The sequence below is a fragment of the Ascaphus truei genome, chromosome 12 (assembly GCF_040206685.1).
Source record: "Ascaphus truei isolate aAscTru1 chromosome 12, aAscTru1.hap1, whole genome shotgun sequence".
Classification (NCBI taxonomy): Eukaryota; Metazoa; Chordata; class Amphibia; order Anura; family Ascaphidae; genus Ascaphus; species Ascaphus truei.
In genome coordinates, this window is record NC_134494.1 from 47,425,264 (window position 1) to 47,440,554 (window position 15,291).

Consider the following 15,291-nt stretch of genomic DNA (forward strand, 5'->3'; position numbering starts at 1 on the left):
ATTACACACAGGCTGGGTATGTACCGTGGCCTGGCATTAGTATGAGTCCCCTGTTATTACACACAGGCTGGGTATGTACCGTGGCCTGGCATTAGTATGAGCCCCCTGTTATTACACACATGCTGGGTGGTACTGTGGCCTGGCATTAGTATGAGCCCCCCTGTTATTACACACAGGCTGGGTGGTACGGTGGCCTGGCATTAGTATGAGCCCCCCTGTTATTACACACATGCTGGGTGGTACCGTGGCCTGGCATTAGTATGAGTCCCCTGTTATTACACACATGCTGGGTGGTACCGTGGCCTGGCATTAGTATGAGTCCCCTATTATTATACACATGCTGGGTGGTAACGTGGCCTGGCATTAGTATGAGCCCCCTGTTATTACACACAGGCTGGGTATGCACCGTGGCCTGGCATTAGTATGAGTCCCCTGTTATTACACACAGGCTGGGTTGGTACCGTGGCCTGGCATTAGTATGAGCCTCCTGTTATTACACACCGGCTGGTTATGTACCGTGGCCTGGCATTAGTATGAGCCCCCTGTTATTACACACATGCTGGGTGGTATCGTGGCCTGGCATTAGTATGAGTCCCCTGTTATTACACACATGCTGGGTGGTACCGTGGCCTGGCATTAGTATGAGCCCCCTGTTATTACACACATGCTGGGTGGTACCGTGGCCTGGCATTAGTATGAGTCCTCTGTTATTACACACATGCTGGGTTGGTACCGTGGCCTGGCATTAGTATGAGTCCTCTGTTATTACACACATACTGGGTATGTCCCGTGGCCTGGCATTAGTATGAGTCCCCTGTTATTACACACATGCTGGGTGGTACCGTGGCCTGGCATTAGTATGAGTCCCCTGTTATTACACACATGCTGGGTGGTAATGTGGCCTGGCATTAGTATGAGTCCCCTGTTATTACACACATGCTGGGTTGGTAACGTGGCCTGGCATTAGTATGAGTCCCCTGTTATTACACACATGCTGGGTATGTACCGTGGCCTAGCATTAGTATGAGCCCCCTGTTATTACACACAGGCTGGGTTGGTAACGTGGCCTGGCATTAGTATGAGTCCCCTGTTATTACACACATGCTGGGTATGTACCGTGGTCTAGCATTAGTATGAGCCCCCTGTTATTACACACATGCTGGGTGGTAACGTGGCCTGGCATTAGTATGAGTCCCCTGTTATTAGACACCGGCTGGTTATGTACCGTGGCCTGGCATTAGTATGAGCCTCCTGTTATTACATACATGCTGGGTGGTACCGTGGCCTGGCATTAGTATGAGCCCCCTGTTATTACACACATGCTGGGTGGTAACGTGGCCTAGCATTAGTATGAGTCCCCTGTTATTACACACATGCTGGGTGGTACCGTGGCCTGGCATTAGTATGAGCCCCCTGTTATTACACACATGCTGGGTGGTAACGTGGCCTGGCATTAGTATGAGCCTCCTGTTATTACATACATGCTGGGTGGTACCGTGGCCTGGGATTAGTATGAGCCCCCTGTTATTACACACATGCTGGGTGGTAACGTGGCCTAGCATTAGTATGAACCCCCTGTTATTACACACAGGCTGGGTATGTACCGTGGCCTGGCATTAGTATGAGTCCCCTGTTATTATACACATGCTGGGTGGTACCGTGGCCTGGCATTAGTATGAGTCCCCTGTTATTACACACATGCTGGGTGGTACCGTGGCCTAGCATTAGTATGAGCCCCCTGTTATTACACACATGCTGGGTATGTACCGTGGCCTGGCATTAGTATGAGTCCTCTGTTATTACACACATGCTGGGTGGTAACGTGGCCTAGCATTAGTATGAGCCCCCTGTTATTACACACAGGCTGGGTTGGTAACGTGGCCTGGCATTAGTATGAGCCCCCTGTTATTACACACAGGCTGAGTTGGTACCGTGGCCTGGCATTAGTATGAGTCCCCTGTTATTACACACATGCTGGGTGGTACCGTGGCCTGGCATTAGTATGAGTTCCCTGTTATTACACACAGGCTGGGTGGTACCGTGGCCTGGCATTAGTATGAGTTCCCTGTTATTACACACATGCTGGGTGGTACCGTGGCCTGGCATTAGTATGAGCCCCCTGTTATTACACACAGGCTGGGTATGTACCGTGGCCTGGCATTAGTATGAGTCCCCTGTTATTACACACATGCTGGGTATGTACCGTGGCCTGGCATTAGTATGAGTCCCCTGTTATTACACACATGCTGGGTGGTACCGTGGCCTGGCATTAGTATGAGCCCCCTGTTATTACACACATGCTGGGTATGTACCGTGGCCTAGCATTAGTATGAGTCCCCTGTTATTACACACATGCTGGGTATGTACCGTGGCCTGGCATTAGTATGAGTCCCCTGTTATTACACACAGGCTGGGTGGTACCGTGGCCTGGCATTAGTATGAGTCCCCTGTTATTACACACAGGCTGGGTATGTACCGTGGCCTGGCATTAGTATGAGCCCCCTGTTATTACACACATGCTGGGTATGTACCGTGGCCTGGCATTAGTATGAGTCCCCTGTTATTACACACAGGCTGGGTATGTACCGTGGCCTGGCATTAGTATGAGCCTCCTGTTATTACACACAGGCTGGGTATGTACCGTGGCCTGGCATTAGTATGAGTCCCCTGTTATTACACACATGCTGGGTATGTACCGTGGCCTGGCATTAGTATGAGTCCCCTGTTATTACACACAGGCTGGGTGGTACCGTGGCCTGGCATTAGTATGAGTCCCCTGTTATTAGACACATGCTGGGTGGTACCGTGGCCTGGCATTAGTATGAGCCCCCTGTTATTAGACATAATGCTGGGTGGTACTGTGGCCTGGCATTAGTATGAGCCCCCCTGTTATTACACACATGCTGGGTGGTACTGTGGCCTGGCATTAGTATGAGTCCCCTGTTATTACACACAGGCTGGGTGGTACCGTGGCCTGGCATTAGTATGAGTCCCCTGTTATTAGACACATGCTGGGTGGTACCGTGGCCTGGCATTAGTATGAGCCCCCTGTTATTAGACATAATGCTGGGTGGTACCGTGGCCTGGCATTAGTATGAGCCCCCTGTTATTACACACATGCTGGGTGGTACTGTGGCCTGGCATTAGTATGAGCCCCCCTGTTATTACACACATGCTGGGTGGTACCGTGGCCTGGCATTAGTATGAGCCCCCTGTTATTACACACATGCTGTGTGGTACCGTGGCCTGGCATTAGTATGAGCCCCCCTGTTATTACACACATGCTGGGTGGTTAAAGATAATATATATTATAGGCGTATGTAACAGTTACAGATAATACATGTTATAGGCGTGTGTAACAGTTACAGATAATACATGTTATAGGCGTGTGTAACAGTTACAGATAATACATGTTATAGGCGTGTGTAACAGTTACAGATAATACATGTTATAGGCGTGTGTAACAGTTACAGATAATACATGTTATAGGCGTGTGTAACAGTTACAGATAATACATGTTATAGGCGTGTGTAACAGTTACAGATAATACATGTTATAGGCGTGTGTAACAGTTACAGATAATACATGTTATAGGCGTGTGTAACAGTTACAGACCAGGTTAAAATGTGAGACAGTCTTAGTCTGGAAAGAGCTTAGACTGGTGGCGGCTGTGAGAGTCTCCGGTAGCCTGTTCCAGTTTTGGGGTGCACGGTAAGAGAAGGAGGAACGGCCGGATACTTTGCTGAACCTTGGGACCATGAACAGTCTTTTGGAGTCTGACCTCAGATGATTAGTGCTGCGTGTGGTAGGGGTGAGGAGCTTGTAGTTGTGGTTGAGTTAATGGTAGGTTGTAGTTGTGGATTACACAGCTAGAAATGAGAGTGCTGTAGCTGTGTTTGTTTAGTTTGGGGGAAGGCCTCAGGTTTTCACACCTACTGTACTTATGCTGCAATTTAGCTCAGGACACTTTTCCAGCCTCTTTGGGCTCTGGGCTCCGGGTAAAACTTTGGGATTCTGTCTGGCAGAGTTCAGAGTGAGACTATAACCTGAAGTACAGTTCTTCAGCACCCCGTATAGCCGTAGGTCCACGTTAATGTACGGCTATTCCTAATACAGGTTTGCTTCTAATTTAAAAAATAATAAACGCAATGAATGTTCTCAGTCCCACCTACCATCAAAGACGTTGATGTTTATGTTTTATTATGAAATACAGATCTACGATTTTATTCAACCTGTCATACTAGTGAAAAGTCCGCAGATGACCGGTTCGTTCAAATAAAACGCGTTAAAGATGAAAAAGGAAAAATTAGTTTTGAATGATTTTATCACATTATTATTTTACAATAACGTTGGTTTCATTATAAAAAAAAATGCATTGTTTGATTGTGTTCATTTTTCATTTCCAACTCCCATGCATAAGCTGTTTTGGATTTTAATGAAGGGAATTTTTTGCACAATGCAAACTGGAAACCATGTCGCCTGGTTACAGCGAAAGCCTAAATTCCACAGATTTTCACAAAGTAACACATTGTATGGAACGCGTGCTGCGGGCATTCTGCTAATGCGCTCTGCGTTAGTATTGGCAAAGTTCTACAATAGAGCTATATCTGGGCCAGCTATAAAAAAAAAAGGGGACATTTCTGTGAGTGCTTCTGTAGAGTGATCCTCAAACATGGTCTTCTTTATTCTCTCAGTATGCTCAGAGCGGCATCAAGGCTGGCAGTTTCTGCTTGGAGATGAGCAGGAGGTGGTGATGTAATAGGTAGCAAGCAGATAGATATAAATATCGTGGCCAGGGGTAAAGTAGCATGGCTGAGCTGTTGGAGAATATCAACACTTCAGACGGGTCCACGGCAGCTAACGACAAGTTGAGATCAAGTTCGAATAAACTTTCCTTGAGTCAACCCCCTTTTAGAGAAGTCCCCATGCAGGCTAAGAGAGCAAACCACACCTCCTTTTGGAGCTAAGCAGTTGGTTTCTTTGATCTAAGTATAAGTGGAGCTGGAGTTGAGGTATTTTTAGAGCAATTGACTCCTTAAACCACGTGTGCCCACGTTGATCAGGATGACTGTTCAATCGGCCCTTGTGCCAATCCTGCTCCTGGGGCTGGTTTGGAGTATGGTGCAGTGCATGTCGCTCTCGTCATCCCAGCGAAATGACACCCTGGAACGTCGCTGGGAGACCCTCTTCTCCAGATCTATGGCCAGGATCCCAGGGGAGAGAAAAGAGATGAATGGGGAAAGTGACTATTTGCTGGGCATCAAAAGGCAGCGACGTCTTTACTGCAATGTGGGCATCGGGTTCCATATCCAGGTTTCACCAGATGGCAGAATAAACGGGATGCACAGTGAAAGCCGATACAGTAAGCCCTGTCTTTTTACTTTATACGGATTTGCTTTGTTAACACACTCCAGCCCAGCCGTGGAAGCGAAGGTAACGCCTGACATTGCCGGCAAAGGAAAGGTCAGCTAGTCCTGCCCTAAAGTGCTGGGGTTTCAAAGCAGTTTTTTTTTATATATTTTTATATGTGCTATGTAAATGGAATAGAATTTGTCGTTTATCTTAGGATTTAACTTAATGTAAGAACGGACGTCACTGATAAAACAGTAGTATCGTAGCATGTGAGGAACATTTTAACCTCTTCGGTGCTGTTCATTGCTGAGCGGTTTGCTAAAGGTCTCTCCACCCCAGATTATTTGGAGCCGTTCTCTTTTGATGTTGCTTTTATTTCTGCTGGTGGAGGAGCCGTTGCTGTGTTTCCCAAAGTTAGGTGAGATTCACTGCGCTCAAGTCCATGTTACTCAGCACATTCACAGGTGAAGTTAGGACATTTGGGAAGTGACACTTAATGCCGAGCTGGGCTGGCGTTGCACGTGTGCAGCTAGGTTCGTGTCAGTGGAAAGGGGACCGTTCCTTGTTCATTTGACAATGTTATTATTAAAAAAAAAAGAAAAGCGGGAAATACTCTCAATGCTCCCAGTAAAACTGAATGCATGTGGGGGTTTTTCAAGGGGAACTAACGAAGGCTCCTGAAGCTGACATAATCGCTCACTTGCCCCAGCGATCTGTTCTGTCAGAGAGAGAATTTCTTGAAGCTGGGGCTGTTCCCAGGTGTTGGATTTCAGCAGGTAGAGGGTTGGTGGATTCAATTACTTTTTTGTCATCTGATAATCACTTTCACAAAACACTAAAAGCTCCATCTTTGTAGTGAAAATTCAACTGGTGACTGTGCTTTCCACCTGTTAACCCGCAGTGACAGGCTAGTCCTGTGTGTGTGTCTTTGTTGCACTATTTGTGTGTGTTTTTTTTATATACCCCTTGATGTGAGTGCTCCTTCCTGACCCTCTGTCTCCCAATGAGGCCAGAGGCAAATGATAGTTATACAGTATGATTCACCAGCTGGAATTAGTTTGAGGGCTTTATAAATCCCTTTTGGAGTGTCCATAGTATAACTAAAATGATATGCAGACTGTTGGGAATAAGTAGCCTGACACAGACGCGTTCTCATTGTTACATCTCAGGGGGACAAGCATGAAGAGCGCTTGTAAAAGCTGGAATTGTTTCTCATTTCGTGTTTTTATCGTGTCCGTATTGCCCGGCGATCATGCACATCAACTTACAACTCTGTGACACAAAAGTAACTCTTAAATCTGGATGTCCGGCAGAAAAGCATCTGTTCGTGACTTAACCCCTTGCCCTATAACACTACTTGATACCCAATGGAAACAATAGGATTTAGGCTTAAACAGCACGATGACAAATGCTTAACAGTCAGCCCTGAGTGATGTTAGCTGCAGATCATGAATGTGACACAAGCTGGAAGGGTTAATATGGCAGATTTTATAATGACAATAAAACTCCTTTATGCGATCCGGATATAAGCCTTTGCGGCTCGCGTTGTATGAACAAGCAGCCGCTGTGAAATGTAAACCTGTTTCTTTGGGGGGTTTTTTAAACATAAATACACATTTTTAATAGATTAAAGAAAGTACAATATGAGAGATAAATCAGTTGCCATGTAAAGGGGAAACAATCAGAATTTAAAGTACGTAATTGATGCTGAGAGCACGAGGCTGTCGTGCGAGAAGAACTTGTGTTTATTTGAAGCACAGGAAGAGTTAAGATACAAGTTTCTCTATACATATATTATCATGGGATTTAGTATATTTTGGGCATCCCCTGTTCTCCCTTTAAAAAGATGTCAGACCTGAGCTACTAAAATACTACTTGCCCGTAGCTCTGCGAGGAATGGGATCCCTTTGTATTGTTACAGTACTCCAGTCTCGAGCACGAAAGCCCGTACGGTGAATGCATATTTCTGCGGGGAGATGGAACCGCTACACCTTAAACCTTGGAAGAATTAATCAAGATGAAATATTAATACGTAACAGACATCTTAAAAATGAATGTACTGTATGCGGCCTCTTATATATATATATATATAAGCAGTGTTCGACAAACCTATACATTTGCACGCCCCGGGCGAGTGGATTTAACATCGTGGCGAGCTCCTATTGGCCCAAGCAGCACACGTGTGGTACTAGGTGGCGAGTAGATTTTTTTGTTCGGCGAGTAGATTTTTTGGTGATTTGTTGACCACTGAATATAAGCTCCTGTTTGTGTTTTAGGCTTGCTGGAGATCTCGCCAGTGGAAGTCGGAGTGGTGAGCCTGTATGGTATTAAAAGTGGACTTTTCGTTGCCATGAATGGGAAAGGAAAGCTGTACGGATCTGTAAGTAACAGGACTTATTGGACTTATTGTGCTGGTTCAATCCCCAAGTGCTGCTGTATTATTACAATACATTGTAACATAAAGACCCGCATTCACAGTACACAAACAAATCTATTTCTTATTGCCTTTCCTTTATTATGTCATGTTGATCACATTGTCCTACGCTATTGCTTTTATTTCTGGTAAACACTTAGTAAATTGTGACACAAGAATGGATAGTGATAGAGAAGAAATGACGTGATTGAGTGCATTGCTAATATACCATTATTCTCATATATGTTATTGCCAAGTGGGATGGGTGTTTTAAAGCAATCTGTAAGCAGGGAGAGTTTTTGCAATGCCTCAGCTAGCGATCACGTGCCTTGATGTATATGCCATTCTGTGAATTGCTAGCCAGGGTAATTAATTAATGTCTTCTCTGGTGTAAAAAAAAAAATCTGACCACCCATACTGCAAAACGTGCCTGAAAATAGGAACCAATGCCATCAGTTTACTTTTCATTCTCCGTTCGGTGAATTCTGGCGTCCGGCCGATATAGGGAATACTGGTCCTGTATCCCTCAGTGATGGCAAGCCCTGCAATGCCATATACAAAGTCACAGCACACAACATACATAGATTGTATTGTATTGCATGTCTTTATTTATATAGCGCCATTAATGTACATAGCGCTTCACAGCAGTAATACACGTGGTAATCATATAAATAACAAATAATATAAATAACAGGTCATGGGAATAAGTGCTTCAGACATAAGAGTAACATTAAGGAAGAGAGGAAGAGGAGTCCCTGATCCGAGGAGCTTACAATCTAATTGGTAGGTAGGGGAACGTATAGAGACAGTAGGAGGGAGATGACCAATTCCAGAGGTGAAGGGGTTAAGTTGGCAGTATTGCATTTGGCAAAGTGATATTTGGCAAAGTGATAATATCTGTCTGTTATCTGGTGATAAATTGCATATTGGACCATCCTAGATCCACTGTCTGACGCTAATTACCGGATGTGCCCATGAATGTGGGTTATTGCGCTGCTCCCTCTGCAGGTGCCAGGAGCTGCTTTATCTGCTCTGCACGTGCTGTGCTCAGGTTTTACATTTCAAAACGTTAGTGTGCAAAGAGGCAGGAAACTGGTTACTTAAACACAGCAAAGGTGAAACAGATCTGCGCAGTTACACGCGGTCACACCGGCACTATTTCCTAACGCAGTACTTGCTCATATTGCAGCCAAAGTGGCCGAGAGTTCCTTTGATTCGGAAATATTACATTTTTTTTCAAAAACAAATTTTAAATAGGATTTATGATAGAAAGTCTCTGTCTTTTAACAATGATATATAGATAGATAGATAGATAGATAGATAGATAGATAGATAGATAGATAGATAGATAGATAGATAGATAGATAGATAGATAGATAGATACACATACATATGATATACACACACGTATATATATATTATATTTCTTATTATTTTTTAGCAAATACAAATCCCACATGTCTCAGACAGGTCTGCAACCCTGCTATTCCCCATTATCTCTTAGCATACAGTGCTTCCACTGCTGCCAGGGATTCTGGGTAAGGACATGCAAATTAATTGACCTTTCTGAGGCATGTGAATTTACTCATAAGTGGTATTTTTATTTGCTGGAGGGTTTTTGTCCCTTCTTCACTCGCCGTGACTTACTTTGTGTTATTGTTTTTAAAAGGTCTTTGGTCTGTGAACTGTAAGTGGGTTAAACAAATGTTAGTTGCTGCTAATGTCTGTGAATACTAATTAGAAGATATTTTTAAATGTATTTATTGAATATGTTTAGAAATAAATGTTTGTTTGTTTTTTGTACTGATTTTCCCGAGCAAACAATACAACATGCAAATGACCTTGATCCCATAACCAAGCCCTGTAATTACTTACACTATTTTTGGATGTACTGCTAGTTATACCAAATTCGGGCAATTCCCTCAAATCACTGTGAAATAACAGTTTTTATTACAGCGCTGATAAAGGAAATGCCCCACTCCTCCCTTCCAAACCCCTTCACACGCTCCAATCTGCAGATTTGCCTTTGTACCTAGAAGTATATACAGAACTATGTTGGTATTTGTAGAAGGTTTCTGCTATGGGATTATTGGCGGATGGAGATGTCTGATAAGGTGTTTATTATCCACTAGATATCATGGGCCTCCACCTTCAGCATCTTCTTTGTGCTACAAATTGTCATGTTTGGGCCCAGACAGTGAATGGGCCATTTGGTACCATATGGAATGGGACCGTTTAGTAAATATGGCACTATACGAGTGTGATTTTCCCATAGGAATATATACACACACACATATATATATATATATACACACACACACACACATATACTGTATATACATACTGTATAAACAAACACACAGTGGCAAGAAAAAGTTTGGTAACCCCAATGATAATTAAGGAAATTCCATTGTTTTCCCATGATAACCGTCTTCAATCAAAACCAGTTTTTCTTAAATATCAACAGGGTTTATATTAACCAATGCCATGTGTTTTGAAACATAATGATGTATGAATTAGACAAATAATGAGTAATTAAGAGTCAAGGTGTGTGCAAAAGTAAGTGACACCCTGTTTTATCAGCTAAATTAAATGCGATCATTACAATCGGGTGTTTAAATAATTAAGTAGATCTTCAGGTGGGTTTGGGAGGCCCCACCCTAGAGTATATAAATATCAGAAACTTTGTGAGTTTGGTCTTCCTCATACAGGTGTGTGGAAACACGTCATGCCACGATCAAAAGAAATCTCTGAGGACCTCAGAAAAGCAGTTATTGATACTCATCCGTCTAGAAAGGGTTACACAACAATTTCTAAGCATTTGGGGCTCCACCAATCCACTGTCAGACAGATAGTCTACAAATGGAGAAAGTCAAAGGTAGAACTTTTTGGCCTCAATGAGAAACGTTATGTTTGGTGAAAACCAAAATTACGTTCGAACAGAAGAACCTCATCTCAACCATCAAGCATGGTGGTGGGAGTGTGATGCTTTGGGGCTGCTTTGCTGCCTCAGGCCCTGGTCCTGACGGCTTGCCATCACTGACATAACCATGAATTCTGCATTGTATAGAAATACTCTAGAGGAGAATGTCAGGCCATTCGTCCGTGAGCAGAAGCTGAAGCGAAAGTGGCTCATGCATCAAGACAATGATCCTAAACATAGAAGGAGATATACGAAAGAATGGCTGCAGAAGAAGAAATTCTGTTTTAGAATGGCCTAGTCTCAGTCCGGACCTAAATCCCATTGAAACGGTGTGGCAGGGATTGGAAATAAGAAGCGCAATCTAAATTCAACAAATTGCGCTTAATTTTTTCCACAATTAAATGTTGTGGCAGGACCTGAAGCGAGCTGTCCATGCAAGGAAGCCCTCCAATGTCCCAGAGTTGAAGCAGTTCTGTAAGGAGGAATGGGCCCAAATTCCTGAAACCCGATGTGAGAGACTGACCGCCGGTTACAGGAAACGCTTAGCTGAAGTCCTTGCTGCTCCAGGGGGCGCCACCCGGCACTGAATGGTCACACACGGTCTCACACATGGATATTGAATGTTGAATCATTTGTGGAAAAATAAATGTTGAAAAAAAGTGTCATGTTTTTGTGTCATTTGTTTGATCAGGTTATCTGTATCTTTAATTAGGACTTCTATTAAGTTCTAATAACATTTTATGTTTTAAATATGTGAAAATCCTAATGCGTTCAAAACCTTTTTCTTGCCACTGTGTGTGTGTGTGTGTGTGTGTGTGTGTGTGTGTGTGTGTGTGTGTGTGTGTGTGTGTGTGTGTGTGTGTGTGTGTGTGTGTATATATATATAAAAAAAGTGACATTTATTAGCTCATACTCTATGTATATATGAAGCACATATTATGTATGTACAGTATGTATATTTTTATTTATATCGCGCCCTTTATGTATGTATTGCTACACAGCAGTAATACACGTGACATAATATAACACATAATGGGATTAAGCACTTTAGATATGACAGTAACAATAGGAAGGGGGTCCCTGCCCCGAAGAGCTTACAATCTAAGTGTAATAAGGGAGAACTTCCAGAGACAGTCGGAGGGTGAAGGGTTAGGGCTGACGGATATTTTTATGTTTAACTAGGTGGGCTTGTCACGAATATTAGAAATATTGTGCTATACAGGCTGTGGTTACAGTTACACTATTCTCAGGTAGTCCTCACGCCGAATATTCTGCATTAGAACTTTACGTTCTGAGTAAATATGTGGGGCCTTTCTTTTTCAATGGTTTTAAATTAAAATAGCCTATCCGTGTGTGTCTGACCCTAAGGGTGGTAATTCTATATACACACATAATTCTATATACACACATAAGTGGCCGTTTTCATCTGAAAATCCCTTTTGAAGTCTATGGGGGTTTTTGGGGCCAAAAACAGCGAGATCAGACCCTTTTGTGCATACAGAATAGGGCCCTGATGTACCTCTTCTATTTCGATGCATCGAAGTGATGGTGTTTAATATGCATTTCGTATTTGTTTCCAGAGACATTTCAGCGATGAGTGCAAATTCAAAGAGAGACTTCTGCCAAACAACTACAACGCGTACGAATCCAGGCGATACCCAGGGATGTACATCGCGCTAAACAAAAACGGGAGGACAAAGAAAGGAAACAGAGTCTCCCCGACAATGACGCTGACACACTTTCTTCCTCGGATGTGACACTATTGCCTGGGAAATCCCGACGGACAATCTGGGAGGCGAGAACTTGGTGCACTTTTTTTTTTTGAGAGTTTTATGCAAGAGCTGATGAAACATATTTAAATTAATTATTTAATTCTGTATATATGGGTCGGGAAAAGTTTATTTATAGTTCTTTCTTTTGTATACTTCTGTAATATTTGATTCCTTTTGGTGGGGCGCCACTTTGGGAATTCTGAGGTTTTGCTTGGTCTTGCTTCTCACTCCCTGGCTGTGAAATGGCCCACGTGTTTCCATGCAATGTACTGTGAGACAGGGCTGCTCTAGCATGGCCACGCTGCTACTCTCTGATATATACAAACTACATCTCATTGCCACGCTGCTACTCTCTGATATAAACAAACTACACCTCATGGCCACATACAGTGCACTGTTTACATGCGGGCACACTGTCACTGTCTGCACATATTGCTTGGATAAAGCAGATAAGTTGAAACAAGTGTTGGGCTGAAGCCCCTGACAATGTTTTCCCCACTGTTACTATTAAACTGAAGCTGTATCAGTTTCCCTCTAGTGCAGAAAGTGCAAAGGGACACGCCACAAATCTGTTTTTAGACCTGTCGGAGCTGAACTCTGAACTTCTCTGCAATCAATCTTTGTAACGTCTCCAAGGAACACATTTTTAACCACTTCTGTGCTCGCGTGTCTATGGCTTAGCAGTTCTGCGGCACAAAAGATTTAGGATTGAAACAGTTAAATGTCAATTTGGGAGCTGCTCTGTGGTCTGCAGTTGGAGGGAACATCAATCATTACAAATCATGCTATCCCTACAAGGCCAAAAGAAGGATATACCTTAGGTGTGTATGTATGTGTGTGTATATATATATCATACACATTATTTAAGTTATGGTGGGTGAAAAAGGCGACAAGAAACCTCCACCGTAAGCATATAGCCAATAAATAAAATCACTTTGTGAGCACATTCACATGTTTTAGACAGGTCTACAACCATGCCTTTCACCATTATCACCAAGCATACAGTGCTTCCACTGTGGCAAAGGATTCTGGGAAATTACATGCAAATTATTTATATATATATATTACATGGATTTCGAAAAACAAAGGCAGGATCCAAAATTGTGTCAAAAAACTATTATTTACCTTTTGGGTAACGTGATAAAATGTGATTATCTCTCTCTTTTTAGAAATTGTATCTGCGTATTTATATATTCATACTGTATATACGCGCACCATTATTGATCAGAGGAAAAGCTAATGTCTCGTAGATAAAAGGAACATCCAGTAGATTTAAATGCCCTTCTGTTCTTGTGGGGGATAGCACAGGGTTCTGAAGAAGGAGATTGATGCTGATTTATTTTACTCATTCCCATTAAAGCTGTTTAATGTCTACCTCAGTAATTAATAAGCACCAATATGTACTCGTTTAATGCAGCCTTGGACCTGTATTTTCCCATACGTGGCCAAACGTATTCAAGGCAAAAGGCGTTGCTGTGTATTTGAGCCTTGTCACGTTTGGGCTCTGTACGCAGTGACTTACTTTAGTAACGGTAATCCTGGTGAAAACATTTACAAGCAGCTGTTGGACTGTGCTATACTGTATGGTCATCCAGTAACCCTATACAGGCAGTCCTCGGTTATCCAACGGAATCCGTTCTGGGAGTAGCGTTGGATAGTGAAACCGTTGTAAAGGGAGTCCCATATTAATCAGTGGCGGTGAGCGTCGGATAACGCATTCTGGCATGGAAAACCGGCCCATAGGGTTGCATTGTAAAACGTTGGATATGCCATTCGTTGTAAAGTGAAACGTTGGATAATGAGGACTGCCTGTATTTGCCATTATACATGTATACTTTGCCAATCTAGTCCGTGCTACTGAAACCTGGATTCAAACAAACAAAAACGCAGACTGGGACTGTGACACAATGTTTAAAAGTTATCCATGAAACACAAGAGACTACACCTGGTTAAACTGCAGTCATCAATATGAGAACGTTTACGTGGTCCCTTAAATCTGGGAGGGTTCAGTTCATGGACCTGGTCTGAAATAATTTATATCACCAGTCCCCAAAACAGGATAGAAAATTCAGCCATGCTAAGTCCTTGCTGGGTTTTTATTTACATTCCTTGTTAACTCGGTGTTCCAAAAATCAAACCAACGGGGAGAAAGCGTCCGCGGCAGAACTAGAAATAGTTTGTGGTGAAAGTTACAGCTACTTTTCTGTCCTATTGTGAGATACAAATCCCCACTCTCACTCAGTTGAAGCTGGAAGGTGGTACTGGTTCTGAATATGGCTGCTGGCGATTGCCATGAATTTGTTTATTGATCACTCCCATGACGATACTGTTACTGGCTGAATTCTGCAGTATTGATGCATCCAGACACGTCCTGTTTTCCCAGTATAACTGTAAGGCATTGAGGCTGCTGGGGTTTCTGTGTTAAGATTAAATGCAATTTATGGAGCAATTTCAAGCTTTCTTTCGTGGTTATAACTGCACGTGGGCACTGCGGGTACAGGGTTAACCCTTTCAGGGGAAGCCGTTTACAATGTTCCAGGATTTGTCTGTAGTTTTATACAGGTGCCACTCAATATTGTGATGTATGTGCTGTGCACAATCAAAATGTATATTAAACGGTAAATGTTTACACTGTGCATTGGTGTTATTCACTCAAAGATTAAAATATTCCTTGGAAAAAGAACAAAACAGACGCCCCCCCCCCCCCCCCCCCACCCACCCCTCTATTAAAGCACTTTGCATTGGAGTCTTACGTTATATGTTATCAGGGACTTCTAAATGCTATTTAAACTACACATGTATGCAAACTAGATTACATCCTGCCCTTTGTC

At 43.0% G+C, this 15,291-nt stretch overlaps 1 protein-coding gene across 1 annotated transcript; it reads left to right on the plus strand.

The window, feature by feature from the left end:
• The first annotated feature begins 4,711 nt into the window (after window positions 1-4,711).
• On the plus strand, window positions 4,712-15,072 carry FGF4 (fibroblast growth factor 4). Its single transcript, XM_075567632.1, has 3 exons — window positions 4,712-5,362; window positions 7,629-7,732; window positions 12,269-15,072. Exons 1-3 carry the CDS (start codon window positions 5,065-5,067, stop codon window positions 12,443-12,445), a joined length of 579 nt encoding a protein of 192 aa, XP_075423747.1. The 5' UTR covers window positions 4,712-5,064; the 3' UTR covers window positions 12,446-15,072.
• Window positions 15,073-15,291: the final 219 nt, after the last annotated feature.